Below are 14,324 nucleotides of genomic sequence, written 5' to 3'. Positions count from 1 at the left end.
TCCTGCAACTGCTGGCCCACACGTCTACCGTGCGAACTACCTAGCAGCAGAACCTACTTCTTTCTGTCTGACTTTGCAACTAATCTAGGCCTTCTAAATGCTGAGGACTTCTGCAGGTTCCCTACTGCATGTTCCCTACATCTACATCTGTTAAATTTCAAAATAAAGGTAGTTACTGACTATAAGGCACTGATAGGTGTGTTTAAATTTAGTGTTATTGTAAAAATAAAAACAATAATGAAATACTAGGCTCTTCATTAGCCCATCAAAGAGATGATAATGATGAATGTGTGTTTTCTTTATGACTTTGCATACCGACTTCTAAAGCCATTGAATTCTTCATTATTAATAGAAATGTGGTTCTGAAATGCATAGTTTGTCTTTAGTTACAGACGTTTTTAGCATGTTTGTTCTAAGTCTATACAATGGCTAACTCAAATTTTGCACGATTTCTTATGTCTCTGTCTCTCCTTTTTTATTTGTAGGAACTGAAGGAGTATATAAGGAAACAACGCAGTGGAAAAGAGATTACTGAAGCATATTGTCTGCTAAAGAAAGAACTTGAAAAACTGATTCGTTCAGCAAAGTCATCAGAATAAAGGTTCTCTTCTGGAATGTTTGATGTTCAGATTTTTCCATATATAATAAATCTGTGATAAGTGAGAGAAATTTATTATTATCTGCTGATGTTTCCAGGAGTCACGGCTGTGCAGTGTACAGTTTTTTTTTTTTTTTTTTGTCAGCTGTTTATTTTTAACTTGGGAAGAAATTTTTTTTGCAGCAGATTTGTTCTTATTTCATTTATTTTATGTTGTACAATGTTTAAATTTATTTATATTGTACATAAAAGAAATGTAATATTTAAATGTGAAGAAAACAAATAATAAAAGCAGTATATTTAAGTAGAAGTAACCCTGTTGGGGAACAGCAATATGCAACTCCGGTGCTGCACATAAAACTGTGGTCACAGTGGATTCATCTTCCAGAATTAACCATTTGATGGAAAACGAATTCTGCGGCTTTTCCTACTGTATTTCCTCCCTTTGCCTCAGAATTTCTAATGCTGCAATCTGTGATATACATACACAAGCCTCCTCCCCACACCCCTGGAAAAGAAAAGTAAAAAGTGTGTCCATACAATTTACTACGAGTTTTGTTGTTAGTGCCACTAGTAGAAATCCTTTCTTTTTTTGGGGGATGAGATTCACTGTCTACTTTTACATGCTGCTTAAAAATGTGATTTGTGTAATACTGTGTATCTGTAGCTTTGTCTGAATATTTTGTTCTTTGTTATTGAAATATAGCATTTAATTGTTGTTGATAGTTTCAATTAACATTTTAGATAGTGTTGTCGTTTGTGCTTTGAGTGTCATCTAGGTGTAATCATAATATATCACAGCTGAGTGGAAAATTAGCAAAATAACTGTGAAATTATAAATCTGTGAGAATTTGATGTTAAAAAAAATCCATATGTATGCTTCATTCCAGCAGCAAAGCAAAACATTGTGATGGAAACTGTCAAATGATGAATTTATTTCACATTTGTAATGTGAATTGAGCAATTTTTTTTATTCCCTAAGCAAGATATATATGCAAGCATACAGGAACAAATAAAGGACTCGGTAATCAAGTAATATGTTGTAACATGTTGTTAGAAGTGGTTAAAGAGAGAGAACATTTACACTTTATTGTGAAAAGAATAAATGTACATTGTTCTACTGAATGTTTTTAATTGCTACTATTATATGTGGAAATACCTGTTGTGTGTTTTTTACCTACAATTTGTAACTTCTCACCTGACATCTCTTATCACACAATTAATGCAGAAATTGGTTACAAAAGTTTAATATATTCACATTATTTGTTAGGTTTACCTTTCTCTACAGCCAGTTAAGACTCCTGCAAAACTGTTTTCCAGATAATTACTATAAGATATATGTTGTGATAACTGTATCATATAAACCATTTTGCACAAACTTAAAAATAAAAAAGTTCTTCGTCATTTTTGTTTCATTGTTGTATGTTACCTGATGCCTGTTCGTTTAATAAATAACTTCATGGTAACAGAAGTGCCAGTCGGAAATTTATGGACATGAGTCATAACTTGTTTCAGAAATTGATAATTGGAAGTGTTAGTTGTGATACTTGTTATTGAAGAAGAGCATATACTCATCAAACACCAGAGCACAAACAACTAAAGAAAAGGAAAGACTCGGTTAATAAACTCTTCCTTATAGTGAAGCCTACACCATGTATTGACTGCAGCTGTTAGGATTAACTTTTGTGTAATATGTTCATTCCAACTCCATAAAAAAATCTGCTATTAAGTGTACAACAAACCTTTAATGATGTCATGGTCAAAAATATAGACTTGAGAGAGAAGCACCACTGAAGGTGGATATAAACATTCAAGGTGTCTTTGGTGTAGTTATAGTAGCTGAAACCAGCTAGTAGTTTTTCTGCAGTTAATTTTGTCCTCTCTTTCCTGGGAAAACACACAAAATTATGTGGAGACATTTTTGCAAAATGTCCGTGTTGTGAGTTGCCTTTGCACTTGGCCTGGCGCTTTCCTATTGAATGTGGTGCAACTGAAGTTGACCAGGGACCCTTCTGTCATGTAGAGTCAGTCGATACTTTGAAAAATGCTGAAAGGTTTGAATCTCTGGCAAAACGTTTTGTAGAGCAGTCTTCCAATAACCAGGGTGTATACGATCCGGGAAAAAGCCGGGAATTTTTTCATCCGGGAGAAAATCGGGGAAAAACCGAGGAATTTTTTAGAATTCCGGGAAGTTTTCATTGTTTTTGTTTTCAATTTAACTTCTGTAATTTTGACTGGCAAGAACGGATACTCTAACAAAGGATATTATTGTCTACCGTTATTTCAGAATAATACTGCAACAATAAAACATGAGCGAGAGAAAAAACGAAAATAAAACTTAAATTGCAAAGGAAATGCACCATATACAGCAACAAAACGCAGTGCTCATACAAGCACCTGCCAACAGCAAAATGTGTCAAAGGCTTTAGGAAGACTACGCAATGTTCCCTAACAACAGATTGCCTCCGATGAACGTGACGTCACAACTGTTTACATTAGATTCGTTTTAGCAGTTATGTGCAGGATGATGCGCATGTGCAGTGTAGTAGTATCTTCTCCCGTTCCTGGCTACAGAAATGTGGCTGTTGGCTGTGTAATAAGCAGTCACAGCAAGCAGCTAGATGCTACCGGGAAAAATTTTACTGGAGCGCCCAAGCTGCTAGATTCTTGCATGCACAGCAGGCCCAGTTCTAGGAGGGGGTGGGGGGCAAATTCATACGAATGAGGGAAAAAACCTTGTTTCACAAAGCGACTAGCATCCAGCGCACGTTAGTCTATCGATTATTCATATGACTTTGAAACACATTCCTGTCAGTTTTTGAACACATTCTAAGTTGATTTCTGAATCGATCGTAAGTTGATTTGCGAATGTGTGCATAGTGTACTTGATGTCTCTGTCAGGGGAATCCTCGTCGCATGTAGAAACAAAGTTTCCTACAGACAAAAGGGGCTATACAAGCTGAGCGGAGTAAGACCGAATGGATGAATGACAACCGCTGTCTGATTGTGTGGTTGATTGGGTTTGCGAATGATGAGCATTGTTATAATTACTAGGTAAATCCATAGATTCAGACTACAGGAGTGGAAATAAACGAATAACAGGTAAGAAAGATTACGTAGTACCTTCTCCGTGTATCTGTTGTTGTTGTGGTCTTCAGTCCTGAGACTGGTTTGATGCAGCTCTCCATGCTACTCTATCCTGTGCAAGCTTCTTCGTCTCCCAGTACCTACTGCAACCTACATCCTTCTGAATCTGCTTAGTGTATTCATCTCTTGGTCTCCCTCTACGATTTTTACCCTCCACGCTGCCCTCCAATGCTAAATTTGTGATCCCTTGATGCCTCAAAACATGTCCTACCAACCGATCCCTTCTTCTAGTCAAGTTGTGCCACAAACTTCTCTTCTCCCCAATCCTATTCAATACCTCCTCATTAGTTACGTGATCTACCCACCTTATCTTCAGCATTCTTCTGTAGCACCAAATTTCGAAAGCTTCTATTCTCTTCAGTAAAGCTGCATGTCCTCGGGAAAAATTACGGCTGTAGTTTCCCCTTGCTTTCAGCCGTTCGCAGTGCCAGCACAGCAAAGCCGTTTTGGTTAATGTTACAAGGCCAGATCAGTCAATCATCCAGACTGTTGCCCCTGCAACTACTGAAAAGGCTGCTGACCCTCTTCAGGAACCACACGTTTGTCTGGCCTCTCAACAGATACCCCTCCGTTGTGGTTGCACCTACGGTACGGCCATCTGTATCGCTGAGGCACGCAAGCCTCCCCACCAACGGCAAGGTCCATGGTTCATGGGGGTGGTCTCCGTGTATCTACGAAAATGAAATTTTGACAGAAAATTTTTTGGGCAGATTGCTATACTAGTAAGGGCCAGTTGTACAGTCACCGGCTAGCAGCGGCTTTAAATTCTATTCTGGAAGCAGCACGGAATACGCGTTGTACAAACATGTAGCAACGCCTAACCGGAGGATAATCGCGGGATAAGTAAACCGGTGATTCTGGCAAAGTTAGTGAAGTTAACCCGTGAATAAGCTTTGACATTGGCAGGAACAGTTGCAAAACTAGTGCTAACAAGACTGTTTGTTAGAATGAGGAAGGAGAAGAAACGGGGACATAATATAAATTATGGAACAATATGACGATTCCAAGTTTGTATAAAAATTTCGTGCTACTACTTTTCGATCTTGTACTTGAGAAACTGGAGCGTATGAATGAAGTGTGAAACTACTTCCTAACGTAAGGCTTTTTGCTTGTAGTAGGCCTAATAGGCACTTGATATTGGTACTTTGTGAATTATATTCTGTCATTACAAAAAAGACCATTTGTGCCAAAACAGTCTCGTTTGGTGTGGATTAAAATTGTTGCAGTATTAGAAAGGCCTATTTCATTTTATCTAGCAAAGAGTGACAAAATAGATGTAATCAGATCGGGAAACCACACCAGTCTTGGGTCCTATTTGCATTAACAGCTTTTTCAGTATTAGGCAACAACATTTCGACTTTTCATGTAGCAAAATATTTCACGAACTTTGATGAGGTAATAGATTCTTTCACAGAAAGGAAAGCACGCCATGTAAAGCTGTAGTAAGATTAAAGAGAGAAAAATTCTAGGAGCTAAGGACTGAAGAAATGTGTATTGTCTCGAGTCTTTACTGGGTTTTTGTATCCTATATTTAATTTTATGTCACACAGGGCATCAAGTTGTTAGCTGATAGGGAATAAAGAGTGCAAATTTTCTGAAGAGGGACAAGATTTCAAACCGGCCAATTGTCAGCAGGAGAGGCACCACAGGATATTTTAATTTCCACTGTCCTGAATATGGTTCGATGGCATCCATTACAAAATATACAATTCCACAGAGTGAAGCACACTGATGTACGATAGAAGAATGCTGTGTGAGGAGGTGAGGTAATGCCCTTCAGCACACTTATGACCAAATAACATGTCTTACATTTCCTCGAACACACGTTTTATGTATCAGACTCTTCAGAAAGATGTGCGCTACAAAATGAACATATTTTTGAAAATTCAACTTTTTTAAAATTTTTGACTTCCTATCTCAAACACTCGAGGGAGTGGCGGGCTATTGCACCGGTTCGGAAATATCGTAGATACAGGGCTGATGCGCAGAGCAGTCTGAGTTACAGTGGGGCAGTGAGTAGTCTCCACGTGACCCGTGTTTACATTTAGTCATTTTGCTGTTTCCTCTTTGTTTACTGCTCTCACGTCAAATGAAAACGAAACAGATTTCTGATTTCCACCTTTCTGACAGTCAAGCATTAATTGCCTTCCAGAACAATGAAGTTATTTTTGTCGGTTTGCTAAAGAACTTTTCTTTTTAATTCCACACACTGTTCATTGCATTTCAAGTCCACATTTTCAGCTTCTAGCACATATTGCATTATGCCATAATAAAGAACTAAATGTGAGATAACACAGTACTGGTACTCTAAGAAAATTTACTTCCGGAAAACCACATTGAAAAGCTTAATATCAGGTTGGGGCTTAATTAACTGGGAATATGGACATACAAATATGCACTTTAAATGTGGACATTTTAGTATGGGTCTCAAAATTCCGATGCTCATGGAGTATCATCTGATGTTTTGTTTCTTCTATGACATAATGTACGATCTTTTAATGTTTTGCACGAACGAACATACAGGCTCCCTGCGACATTGTAGCTGCGCAAGCGTGGTGACGCCTGTCATCTGGCACTCTCTGGCAAGTGCAGAAACGAACCTATTTCTACAGGTTGCGAGAAAATATTCCGAATGGTGGTTTTGAAAAGCGTTACCATCAAAGTACCATTCTGGCAGTTACAACGGAGCTATGTGCGATAATGTACGAGAATTTCTTAAATCACAGAGTGTTTGACTCTCATTTAAAAATCAACTCTTTGATGACGAGCCATTTAGATGAATTTCGAGCCCAGAAGATCAGACATTTAAGTTGTTATTAAAAATTTTATGATCACATTTCTGTGATATATCTTAAATTGTTATATGCGCACAAAAGACCAATATTGTATGTGAAAGCTTAGCTTCTCTTGCAGCGTATTAATCTTACAGACCAATATTATATGTGAAAGCTTTGCATTTCGTGTAGCAACACTTTGTATATTAATTTAAACCATTAACTTTTCTGTGTTGGAATACAAATTATGTTCATGAGCTTATGACTATATGCCAAACATCAAATGTCTGTGAGCACTATAACATCAAAGACATCTCATTCCACATAAAACTCCAGGACATACCAGAATTTGAGAGATAGAACTAAGATTTTCAAGCAATCGGGCCCCTCTATTTTTCAAAATTAGCTAGTCACTGCCCCAAACACACAGATTTGATGCTATTCTCCAAGGTTGAAAAGCAACACTATGTCGGGATTAAAAACCTCTTGTGCCTACTTCCTCCCAATTCTCAAAAAAATAAAGGAGCAAGTATTTTTGTTGTAGATACCTCAACTTTTTTACCAAGAGAGAGTATTTTGAAAGGCACCTCATTGCCTGCTCAAGCCTAGAACCAGTACACGTGGAAGTTCGTAAATAAGACAAAAAGTTTGAGAATGACCACGACCAGAAGCAATATTCCTTTGTCATATATGCTGACTTTGAGTGCCTCAGAGTTCCTGTGGTGCATTGTGAGGGCAACCCCAGTTCTTTTCATACCACCTTCACAGAATGCCGTGTACTGTATGTCGAGGCATATCATGTTTGTATGCTCATATGACTCCAACTACAACAAATTCAAATCATATGTCCCGGATAATCCCGTAAGAGGGATGGTCTCTAAACTTGAAAAACTTTTGGAAGTGGCCCACGTTTATCACAGCACCACTCCCATGATCGACTTAGATGCATATATGATACATTATACAAGAAGGCAGTTGATTGTCTCATTCATAGGCTGTCATAGGACAGAAAAGATGAAAATCCACATAGACACCATTGCAATATAGTGAAGAAATTCCATGGCACAGTTCACAGTATGTGCAATTTGAAGTGCCAACAGTTTGAGAGGGTGTGGTGTTCACTTTCTCATTCAGCACTTGAGAGATTTCGGATTAAAGGACGATAAGGTCAGTGTCATTCCTGACACTGTTGAAAAGTACTTTTCTTTTTCCAAGAGAAAAGCATAAAAAATAACTGTTTCCTGGATTCGCTTCACTTCATGTGTGCGTCTCTTCAAAAACTTATTGAGATATTTCATTAGGAAGATGAGCATATCACAAGAGCTGCATATCACAATGGTGCAAAGTTTCAATTGACGATGCATCAGGAAGGTAAGCGTATCACCAGAGCTGCATATCGTATAATGATGCAAAGTTACAACTTGTGACAAATAAGGAGGTTGTTCCATACCAATACCTGGACTCGGAGGAGAGACTTCTGAAAACCATGTCGCCCGACATGGCAGCATTCTCCAATAAACTAACAGGCATAAAGGGTGCAGAGCATGAGCATGCGGTGAATGTCTGGCGCAGGAGTTCAACATCTCTATTTAATGGAATATACGAAATTGTACATGAACAATAATATATGATTGTTCATGGACATTGTGAAGGAATTACAGTGTATACGCCTGGGCACATACTTTCTAAATCTTGCCTTCTATTACACCAAGTCATGGCTTTTATGAGGCAAAATGTTAAGGAAGATACACGCCGCTTATTAAACAGCTGGGTCATTCCATGTCAATTCAACCAATTTGAGAAAATGTTCCAGCTGATAGTCTCAGATTTGGCTGAAATTTAGCACACCAATGCTACCAAGTGTGGAACACTCATGTACAAAATTTTTAAGTTCCCCTGCCAATTAGTTCCAGAATTATGGCTTGTGAAAGAAGGTGGCGTGACCCGGAAATTGCAACCCGCATCTGGCAATCTATCTTCAGACCCAACTTCAGGTCTTAATAACTTTGGAACTATTCCACACAGTCCAGTGAAATTTTTACAACCCAGTAACATCCACATAGAGAACACACTCTATGAATCAAAACAGTAACAACATATTTCTAAGGGAAAATAAAAAATTCCAAAATGTGATTAAAAAACTGTAATACATTTAAATTTTTACAACCCAACAAGTGTAGGTGCCCTCTATGCCAAATATAATTCACTCAAAAATGGTATAAATTTTTTTGTGGTAAGCTTAACGTGGCCTAAACACACACAGATCTCATCTTACCCATATCAGTCATACAAACAGAGTTACATGCACACGAAAATACAAAAATTTGAAAAATTACCTGAAAAACATGGATTTTCGAAGTGTGGTAGCACAAAAGGGACAAGTGATATCCAAGCCAAATTTCAAACACTGCATAAGTAGACCATAATATAATATGTGGCAAAATTTCAACTTGTTATTGCAAGGCATTTGTGTACAATAAAAGTTGACAGATATGTATTTGGTTACGTTTCTTCTAACACTATGTAGCAAGTAATAGTGATGATACAGACAGCTCGTTTCAGATAAAGCTGCAGCAATTGTTGGGAACCATTAGACAACAGAAAGTTAAAGAACTGTAGTTTTCTGGGATAGAATTAGTCATTGTTAGGCAGGAACAACAAAGGAAACAAGCAACAATTACAGGTTACTCATGTTTTTAAGATTCTAGTTCAGACTGGTCAGTACTGTTGTGGAAAATCAGTATGGAGGCAGAAGAGTGTACTAGTGGTGCATTTGTTCAAACAAGTTGCAGTATTGGTAGAGCACAAGCATCTGAATGTCATAAAACAAAATATGCAACAAAATGTGGCATTCGCTTTGTACTGTATGATCTGGATGAATCGGACCAAGATTTGTTGCTATGGAGATCTGGGATACACCCTGTGAGTACAAGAAGTACAGTTCCAGGAAACTTGAGTGTTTGTTATCATCAAATGAAAGTGTTTCTGGATAAGTATTCTCTCCTACAAAGAAGTTGTTTTGATCCATTTCGGATTCATAAGAAGACAGTGAAGTGTAGCCTCAGAGAAATTTATATAAGATCAGTATTGAAAGTGAATCAGTGCAAGGGACTTAACATGAAACCAGGACAAAAGTTATGTTCCAGGTGAGTTACACTGCTAAAAAATGAAGAATATTCTGATAATTTACATGGCAGTGACAAAGATTATCAGCCACCTACAACCACAGCAGATGAGCAAATAAATACTTCAGTGACTGCTCTTGGTTTGTCTCCCATGAAGACACACAAAGTTGGGAAAAGAGACAGGCCCAGCTATGGTAGAAGAAAACTACAAGAAGCTCAAATGGAATTTAAACACAAAATAGCTGACACACTAATGGTATAAGAGGAAGAACTATCTGCTCCAAAGGGACAGAAATCATGCCAGAAATGCTCTGATTTGGACAAAATTGTGCATGATTTGAAAAAAAAAAAAAAAAAAGTGCCATATCCACACACCAGAAAAAGTAGCTATTCTTACCCTTGCACCTTCCAGCTGTTCTATTGACTACACTGCAAAGGAATTCAATGTTTCTACACATATGGTAAAGCAAGCTAGGAAAATAAAAGCAACCCAATGAGTGCTTCCACAACTTTAGTAGACTCAGGGTAAGCAATTGAGTTCAGAAAAAAAGGTGCTAGTGTTGGAGTTTTATGAAAATAATGACTACAACCGAATAATGCCAGGAAAAAAAGACTGTGTAACAGTGAAAGTGGTAAATGTATGTGTACAGATGCAAAAAAGACTGTTGCTATGCAACATATCAGAATTACATGTAGAATTCAAGGAAAAGTATCCCAATACCAAAGTAAGTTTATCATCGTTTTTCAATCTTCGGCCAAAATGGGTTGTGCCTGTAAGTGCAAGGGGCACACACAATGTTTGTGTATGTGAGACCCATCAAAATGCTAAGCTGATGTTTGCTGCTATAAAGGATTCTGGTCTGGATTACAAAGGTGCGATGAAGCTGCTAGTGTGTGACATCAGTTCCTACCAGTGTCATGATACACAGGTGTGAAAAGTGTCCTGGTAAGGCAAATCTTGCAGAACACATGAATAACAAACAGTATGGTGAACTCCTTATGGATGACGATGAACTTGTTTCTTATAAACAATGGACACACATGGATTGCACAAGTCTTGAAACAAAGCAAAGTACAGTGGAAGATCTTATTGAAATGTGTTGTCAAAAAATGGACCACACACAGCTTCACAGCAACAACACAATCTGCTTTCTCCAGTTTTGGAAGGATAATTTGAAACAAGATGAAATTATAGTAATACTAGACTTTTCTGAAAATTATGCATTTATAGTTCAAGATGCCATCCAAGGAAATCATTGGGACAACAGTCAAGCATCTCTCCAGTCATTTGCGATTTACTATAGAGGTGAATCAGGTGATGTGTCTGTCATGAACCTGTGCATTTTTCATGACTGTTTAATTCATGATGCCATTGCAGTTCATGCCCACATTCGCACTGTCATGGCATATGTGAAAAACAAGCTGCCTCACATACATTTTGCGAAATACTTCAGTGATGGGGGAGCTAGTCAGTGCAAAAACGGTAAAAATCTCAAAAAATTATGCATGCATTACCATGATTTTCAGATTCACGCAAAATGGAACTTTTTTGCAACAATTCATGGTAAAAATGTATGTTATGGTATTGGTGCTACCATTAAGTGCATGGCATCATGAGTTAGTCTGCAGCACCCTACAGAAGGTCACATTCTAACACCTCTTCAATTATTTACCTGGGTCCAGAAAAAATATATCTGGCATACAATCATTCTAAGTTTCAAAAGATGAGGTGAAATCTGTCAAAGAGTTGCTAAAAAGCAGACTAGAACACGTTAAAACTGTTGCAGGCACAAGGAGCCATCATCACTTCTCTCCAGCGGACTCTGACAATGTGCAGATGAGCAGACTGTCTGGTTATAACTATAGGTTCATGCACAAGTGTCTTCACAGTGTGTCTGACTCAGGATTCAGAAGCAAAAGCAGCAACATACAACCAGGTTGTTATGTTATTGCTGTTTATGATGACAAATGGTACTTAGGATGTGTTGCAGAGTGCTGTGAAGCAGAAGGTGATGTATTTGTGAACTTCATGGCACCGGCAAGACCAGCAAGATCATTTCATTGGCCACGTTTAGCAGACAGGTTTTGGATCCATTTTGAACATATTCTTATGACAGTTCCAGTTCCTACCACATTGTCAGGAAGACAACACAATTTATTACTCAATGTACAGAGTACAGTAGCTAAAGTGTGGGAGAACTTCTGTTCGAAGCACAATCGACTGGTTTTTAGCAGTTAAGGTGCAGTAAACGTTAATGATAGGTTGTGTTAATCTGTCTATATGTTGTTGCTTAGTGACTAAACAGTTGTGGGAGAGGATAAGAAGAGGCAGAACAGTTTACGATATGTTTTTACAAAATTGTGTTGTGGAACAATGGCCACATCACCAAATACATCTGTCAACTTCCATTGTACACAAATGTCTTGCAATAACATGCTGAAATTTTGAGATAAATATCATTATGGTCTACTTATGCAGTGTGTGAAATTTGGCTTGGATACCACTTGTCCCTTTTGTGCTACCACACTTCGAAAATCCGTGTTTTTCAGGTAATTTTTCAAATTTTTGTATTTTTGTGTGCTTGTAACTCAGTTTTTGTGACTGATATGGGCATGATGAGTTCTGTGTGTGTTTAGGCCACATTATGCATACCACAAAAAATTATACCCTTTTTGAGTGAATTATATTTGGCATAGAGGGCACCTACAATATGAACCTTTTAACGTATTACATTTTTTTAATCACATTTTGGAATTTTTTTATTTTCCCTCAGAAATATGTTGTTGGTGTTTGGTTCATGGAGTGTGTTCTCTAAATGGATGTTACTGGGCTGTAAAAATTTCACTGGACTGTATGGAGTAGTTCCAAAGTTATTAAGACCTGAGGTTGGGTCTGAAGATAGATTGCCAGATGCGGGCTGCAATTTCCAGGTCATGCCACCTTCTTTCACAAGTCATAATTCTGGAACTAATTGGCAGGGGAAACTAATACTTCGTACACAAGCGTTCCACACATGGTAGAATTAGTGTACTGAATTTCAGTCAAATCTGAGACTATGAGCTGGAGCCCCTGGTGAAACTGACATGGAATGACCCAGCTGACCGATGTTGACATACTGCTCTTCTGTAAACGTGAGATTCATGGGGGTCTTTGCCAGTGCATGCACTGGTATGCCAAGATGAATACCCCATGAATGAGCAAGGAGAAGTACAGGCCATCTGTCAATTTAAATTACATCCTTTAATTGGATGTAAAGAACCTCTAGGGGAAAGCAATGCAAGAGACTGACATTTGGAGAATTTTGCGGGTGTCCAAATAGGCAATCGTCATATTGAAGGAAGAGATTCATTATGTGACTGCTAATTCTGGTGATGGCTATATTCCAGAGGCAGAACTGACATATCACACCCATTTATATGATGCGCACAGAGACTTAGTGCAGTGTTCAGAGCTCCTAGTCCCATGAAATGGGTTCTATCCCAAAGCTGTTGACAATGTTGGATAATACACAGTGATATACTCTGCACTACAGAAGCCTCCAGCAAGTCTCAGTTTGGAGATGGAGCCTGTTAGAATCATCCACAGCATCGCTAGTTAAAGGAATAAATTGATGTATACACTGAACAGAGGCTCTCACAATGTTTAACTTTGAAAAAGATTTTTACAAATTAATTAACAACTCAGTTATCAGAAAAACCATGAAAAATGTTAAAGAATACCACAAAATTCATTTAGTTTATCGCTAGGGAGTTCATTTTGGTGCAAGAGATTGTCACTATGGAGATGGCTAAGGTACCAGTTTAGTTCACAAAGCCGTCTCTGTGTGTGTGTTTTCTGGAACTTTATAAACTTCACATGTACTTACTTATTCCACTGTTCCACAATCCCAGGTTACTTTACAGGTATAGTTAGTTCCATATACTGAATGAAAGGCTCCAATCCATATGAAGTAATTAGGTACAATCATGAAGAATTTGACTTGTCTGAGTAAATGGCCAATAATCCTTATAGAATAACATTATAAAACAAGAAGCATAAAATTTGGTCAAAGGACATCTGTGACTGAGCTTCATAGCAGATCCAGATAATAATTCGCTTCAGTTGTAAATAGTTTTATTGCTTCAAAAACGGGATCAATGTGAGCAATTTGGAGTCCATAAAGCAAGTAATTTTGTGTTTGTGGTTAGTTATGAATGTCTTTTTGTTACAGGTTGATCACTGAGCAATAAGCTGACAATTCCTGAATGTATTGTCATTGTCTCAGGGCATCTATGGGGTGTTCCATATGATGAGCTGCAATGACAGTTTCAATAGAAAAATAGGAAGGATGGACCAATGAATAAAAGCAAATGGAGACCGTTGAATAAATTTCAGTGAACAGGCACCATTGCTGATGAATCTTGACCTGTCGGCCTTCCACAAGTGCAGTTGGCAGTAATGCCGTACGGGAGTCAATTTAACAGAGTCCTAAATCTGTACAGTGTCTTTAATGTTAGTTTGTGATGAATCATTATTTTTTCTTTCTTTGTTCTTTTCTTTTTATACATGTAAGCTATATACACACAAAGCCAAAGGTAAAGTAACGAGTTATTTTGTAGCAGAGATAATGTTTTGATACAAAAAAGACTAGAGATACACTCATCAGTTGATTAATTTCTGTATCTTCACCTGTTTGTTTC

The 14,324-nt window shown here is 37.8% G+C and overlaps 1 protein-coding gene across 2 annotated transcripts in view; it reads left to right on the top strand.

Annotated features, from left to right (window-relative positions):
• LOC126483764 (baculoviral IAP repeat-containing protein 6-like) overlaps positions 1-2,002 on the top strand; it is a 140,843-nt gene extending 138,841 nt beyond the window's left edge. For both annotated transcript variants that reach the window (XM_050106910.1, XM_050106911.1), the window contains exon 7: positions 486-2,002. In XM_050106910.1, the coding sequence (XP_049962867.1) occupies positions 486-599 (114 nt within the window). In that variant the 3' untranslated portion in view covers positions 600-2,002. The remainder of the gene's footprint in view (positions 1-485) is intronic.
• Positions 2,003-14,324: the final 12,322 nt, after the last annotated feature.

Source organism: Schistocerca serialis, chromosome 6, assembly GCF_023864345.2.
Source record: "Schistocerca serialis cubense isolate TAMUIC-IGC-003099 chromosome 6, iqSchSeri2.2, whole genome shotgun sequence".
Classification (NCBI taxonomy): Eukaryota; Metazoa; Arthropoda; class Insecta; order Orthoptera; family Acrididae; genus Schistocerca; species Schistocerca serialis.
Note: the sequence above shows the minus strand (reverse complement) of the source record. Positions and strands in the feature narration are given on the sequence as shown.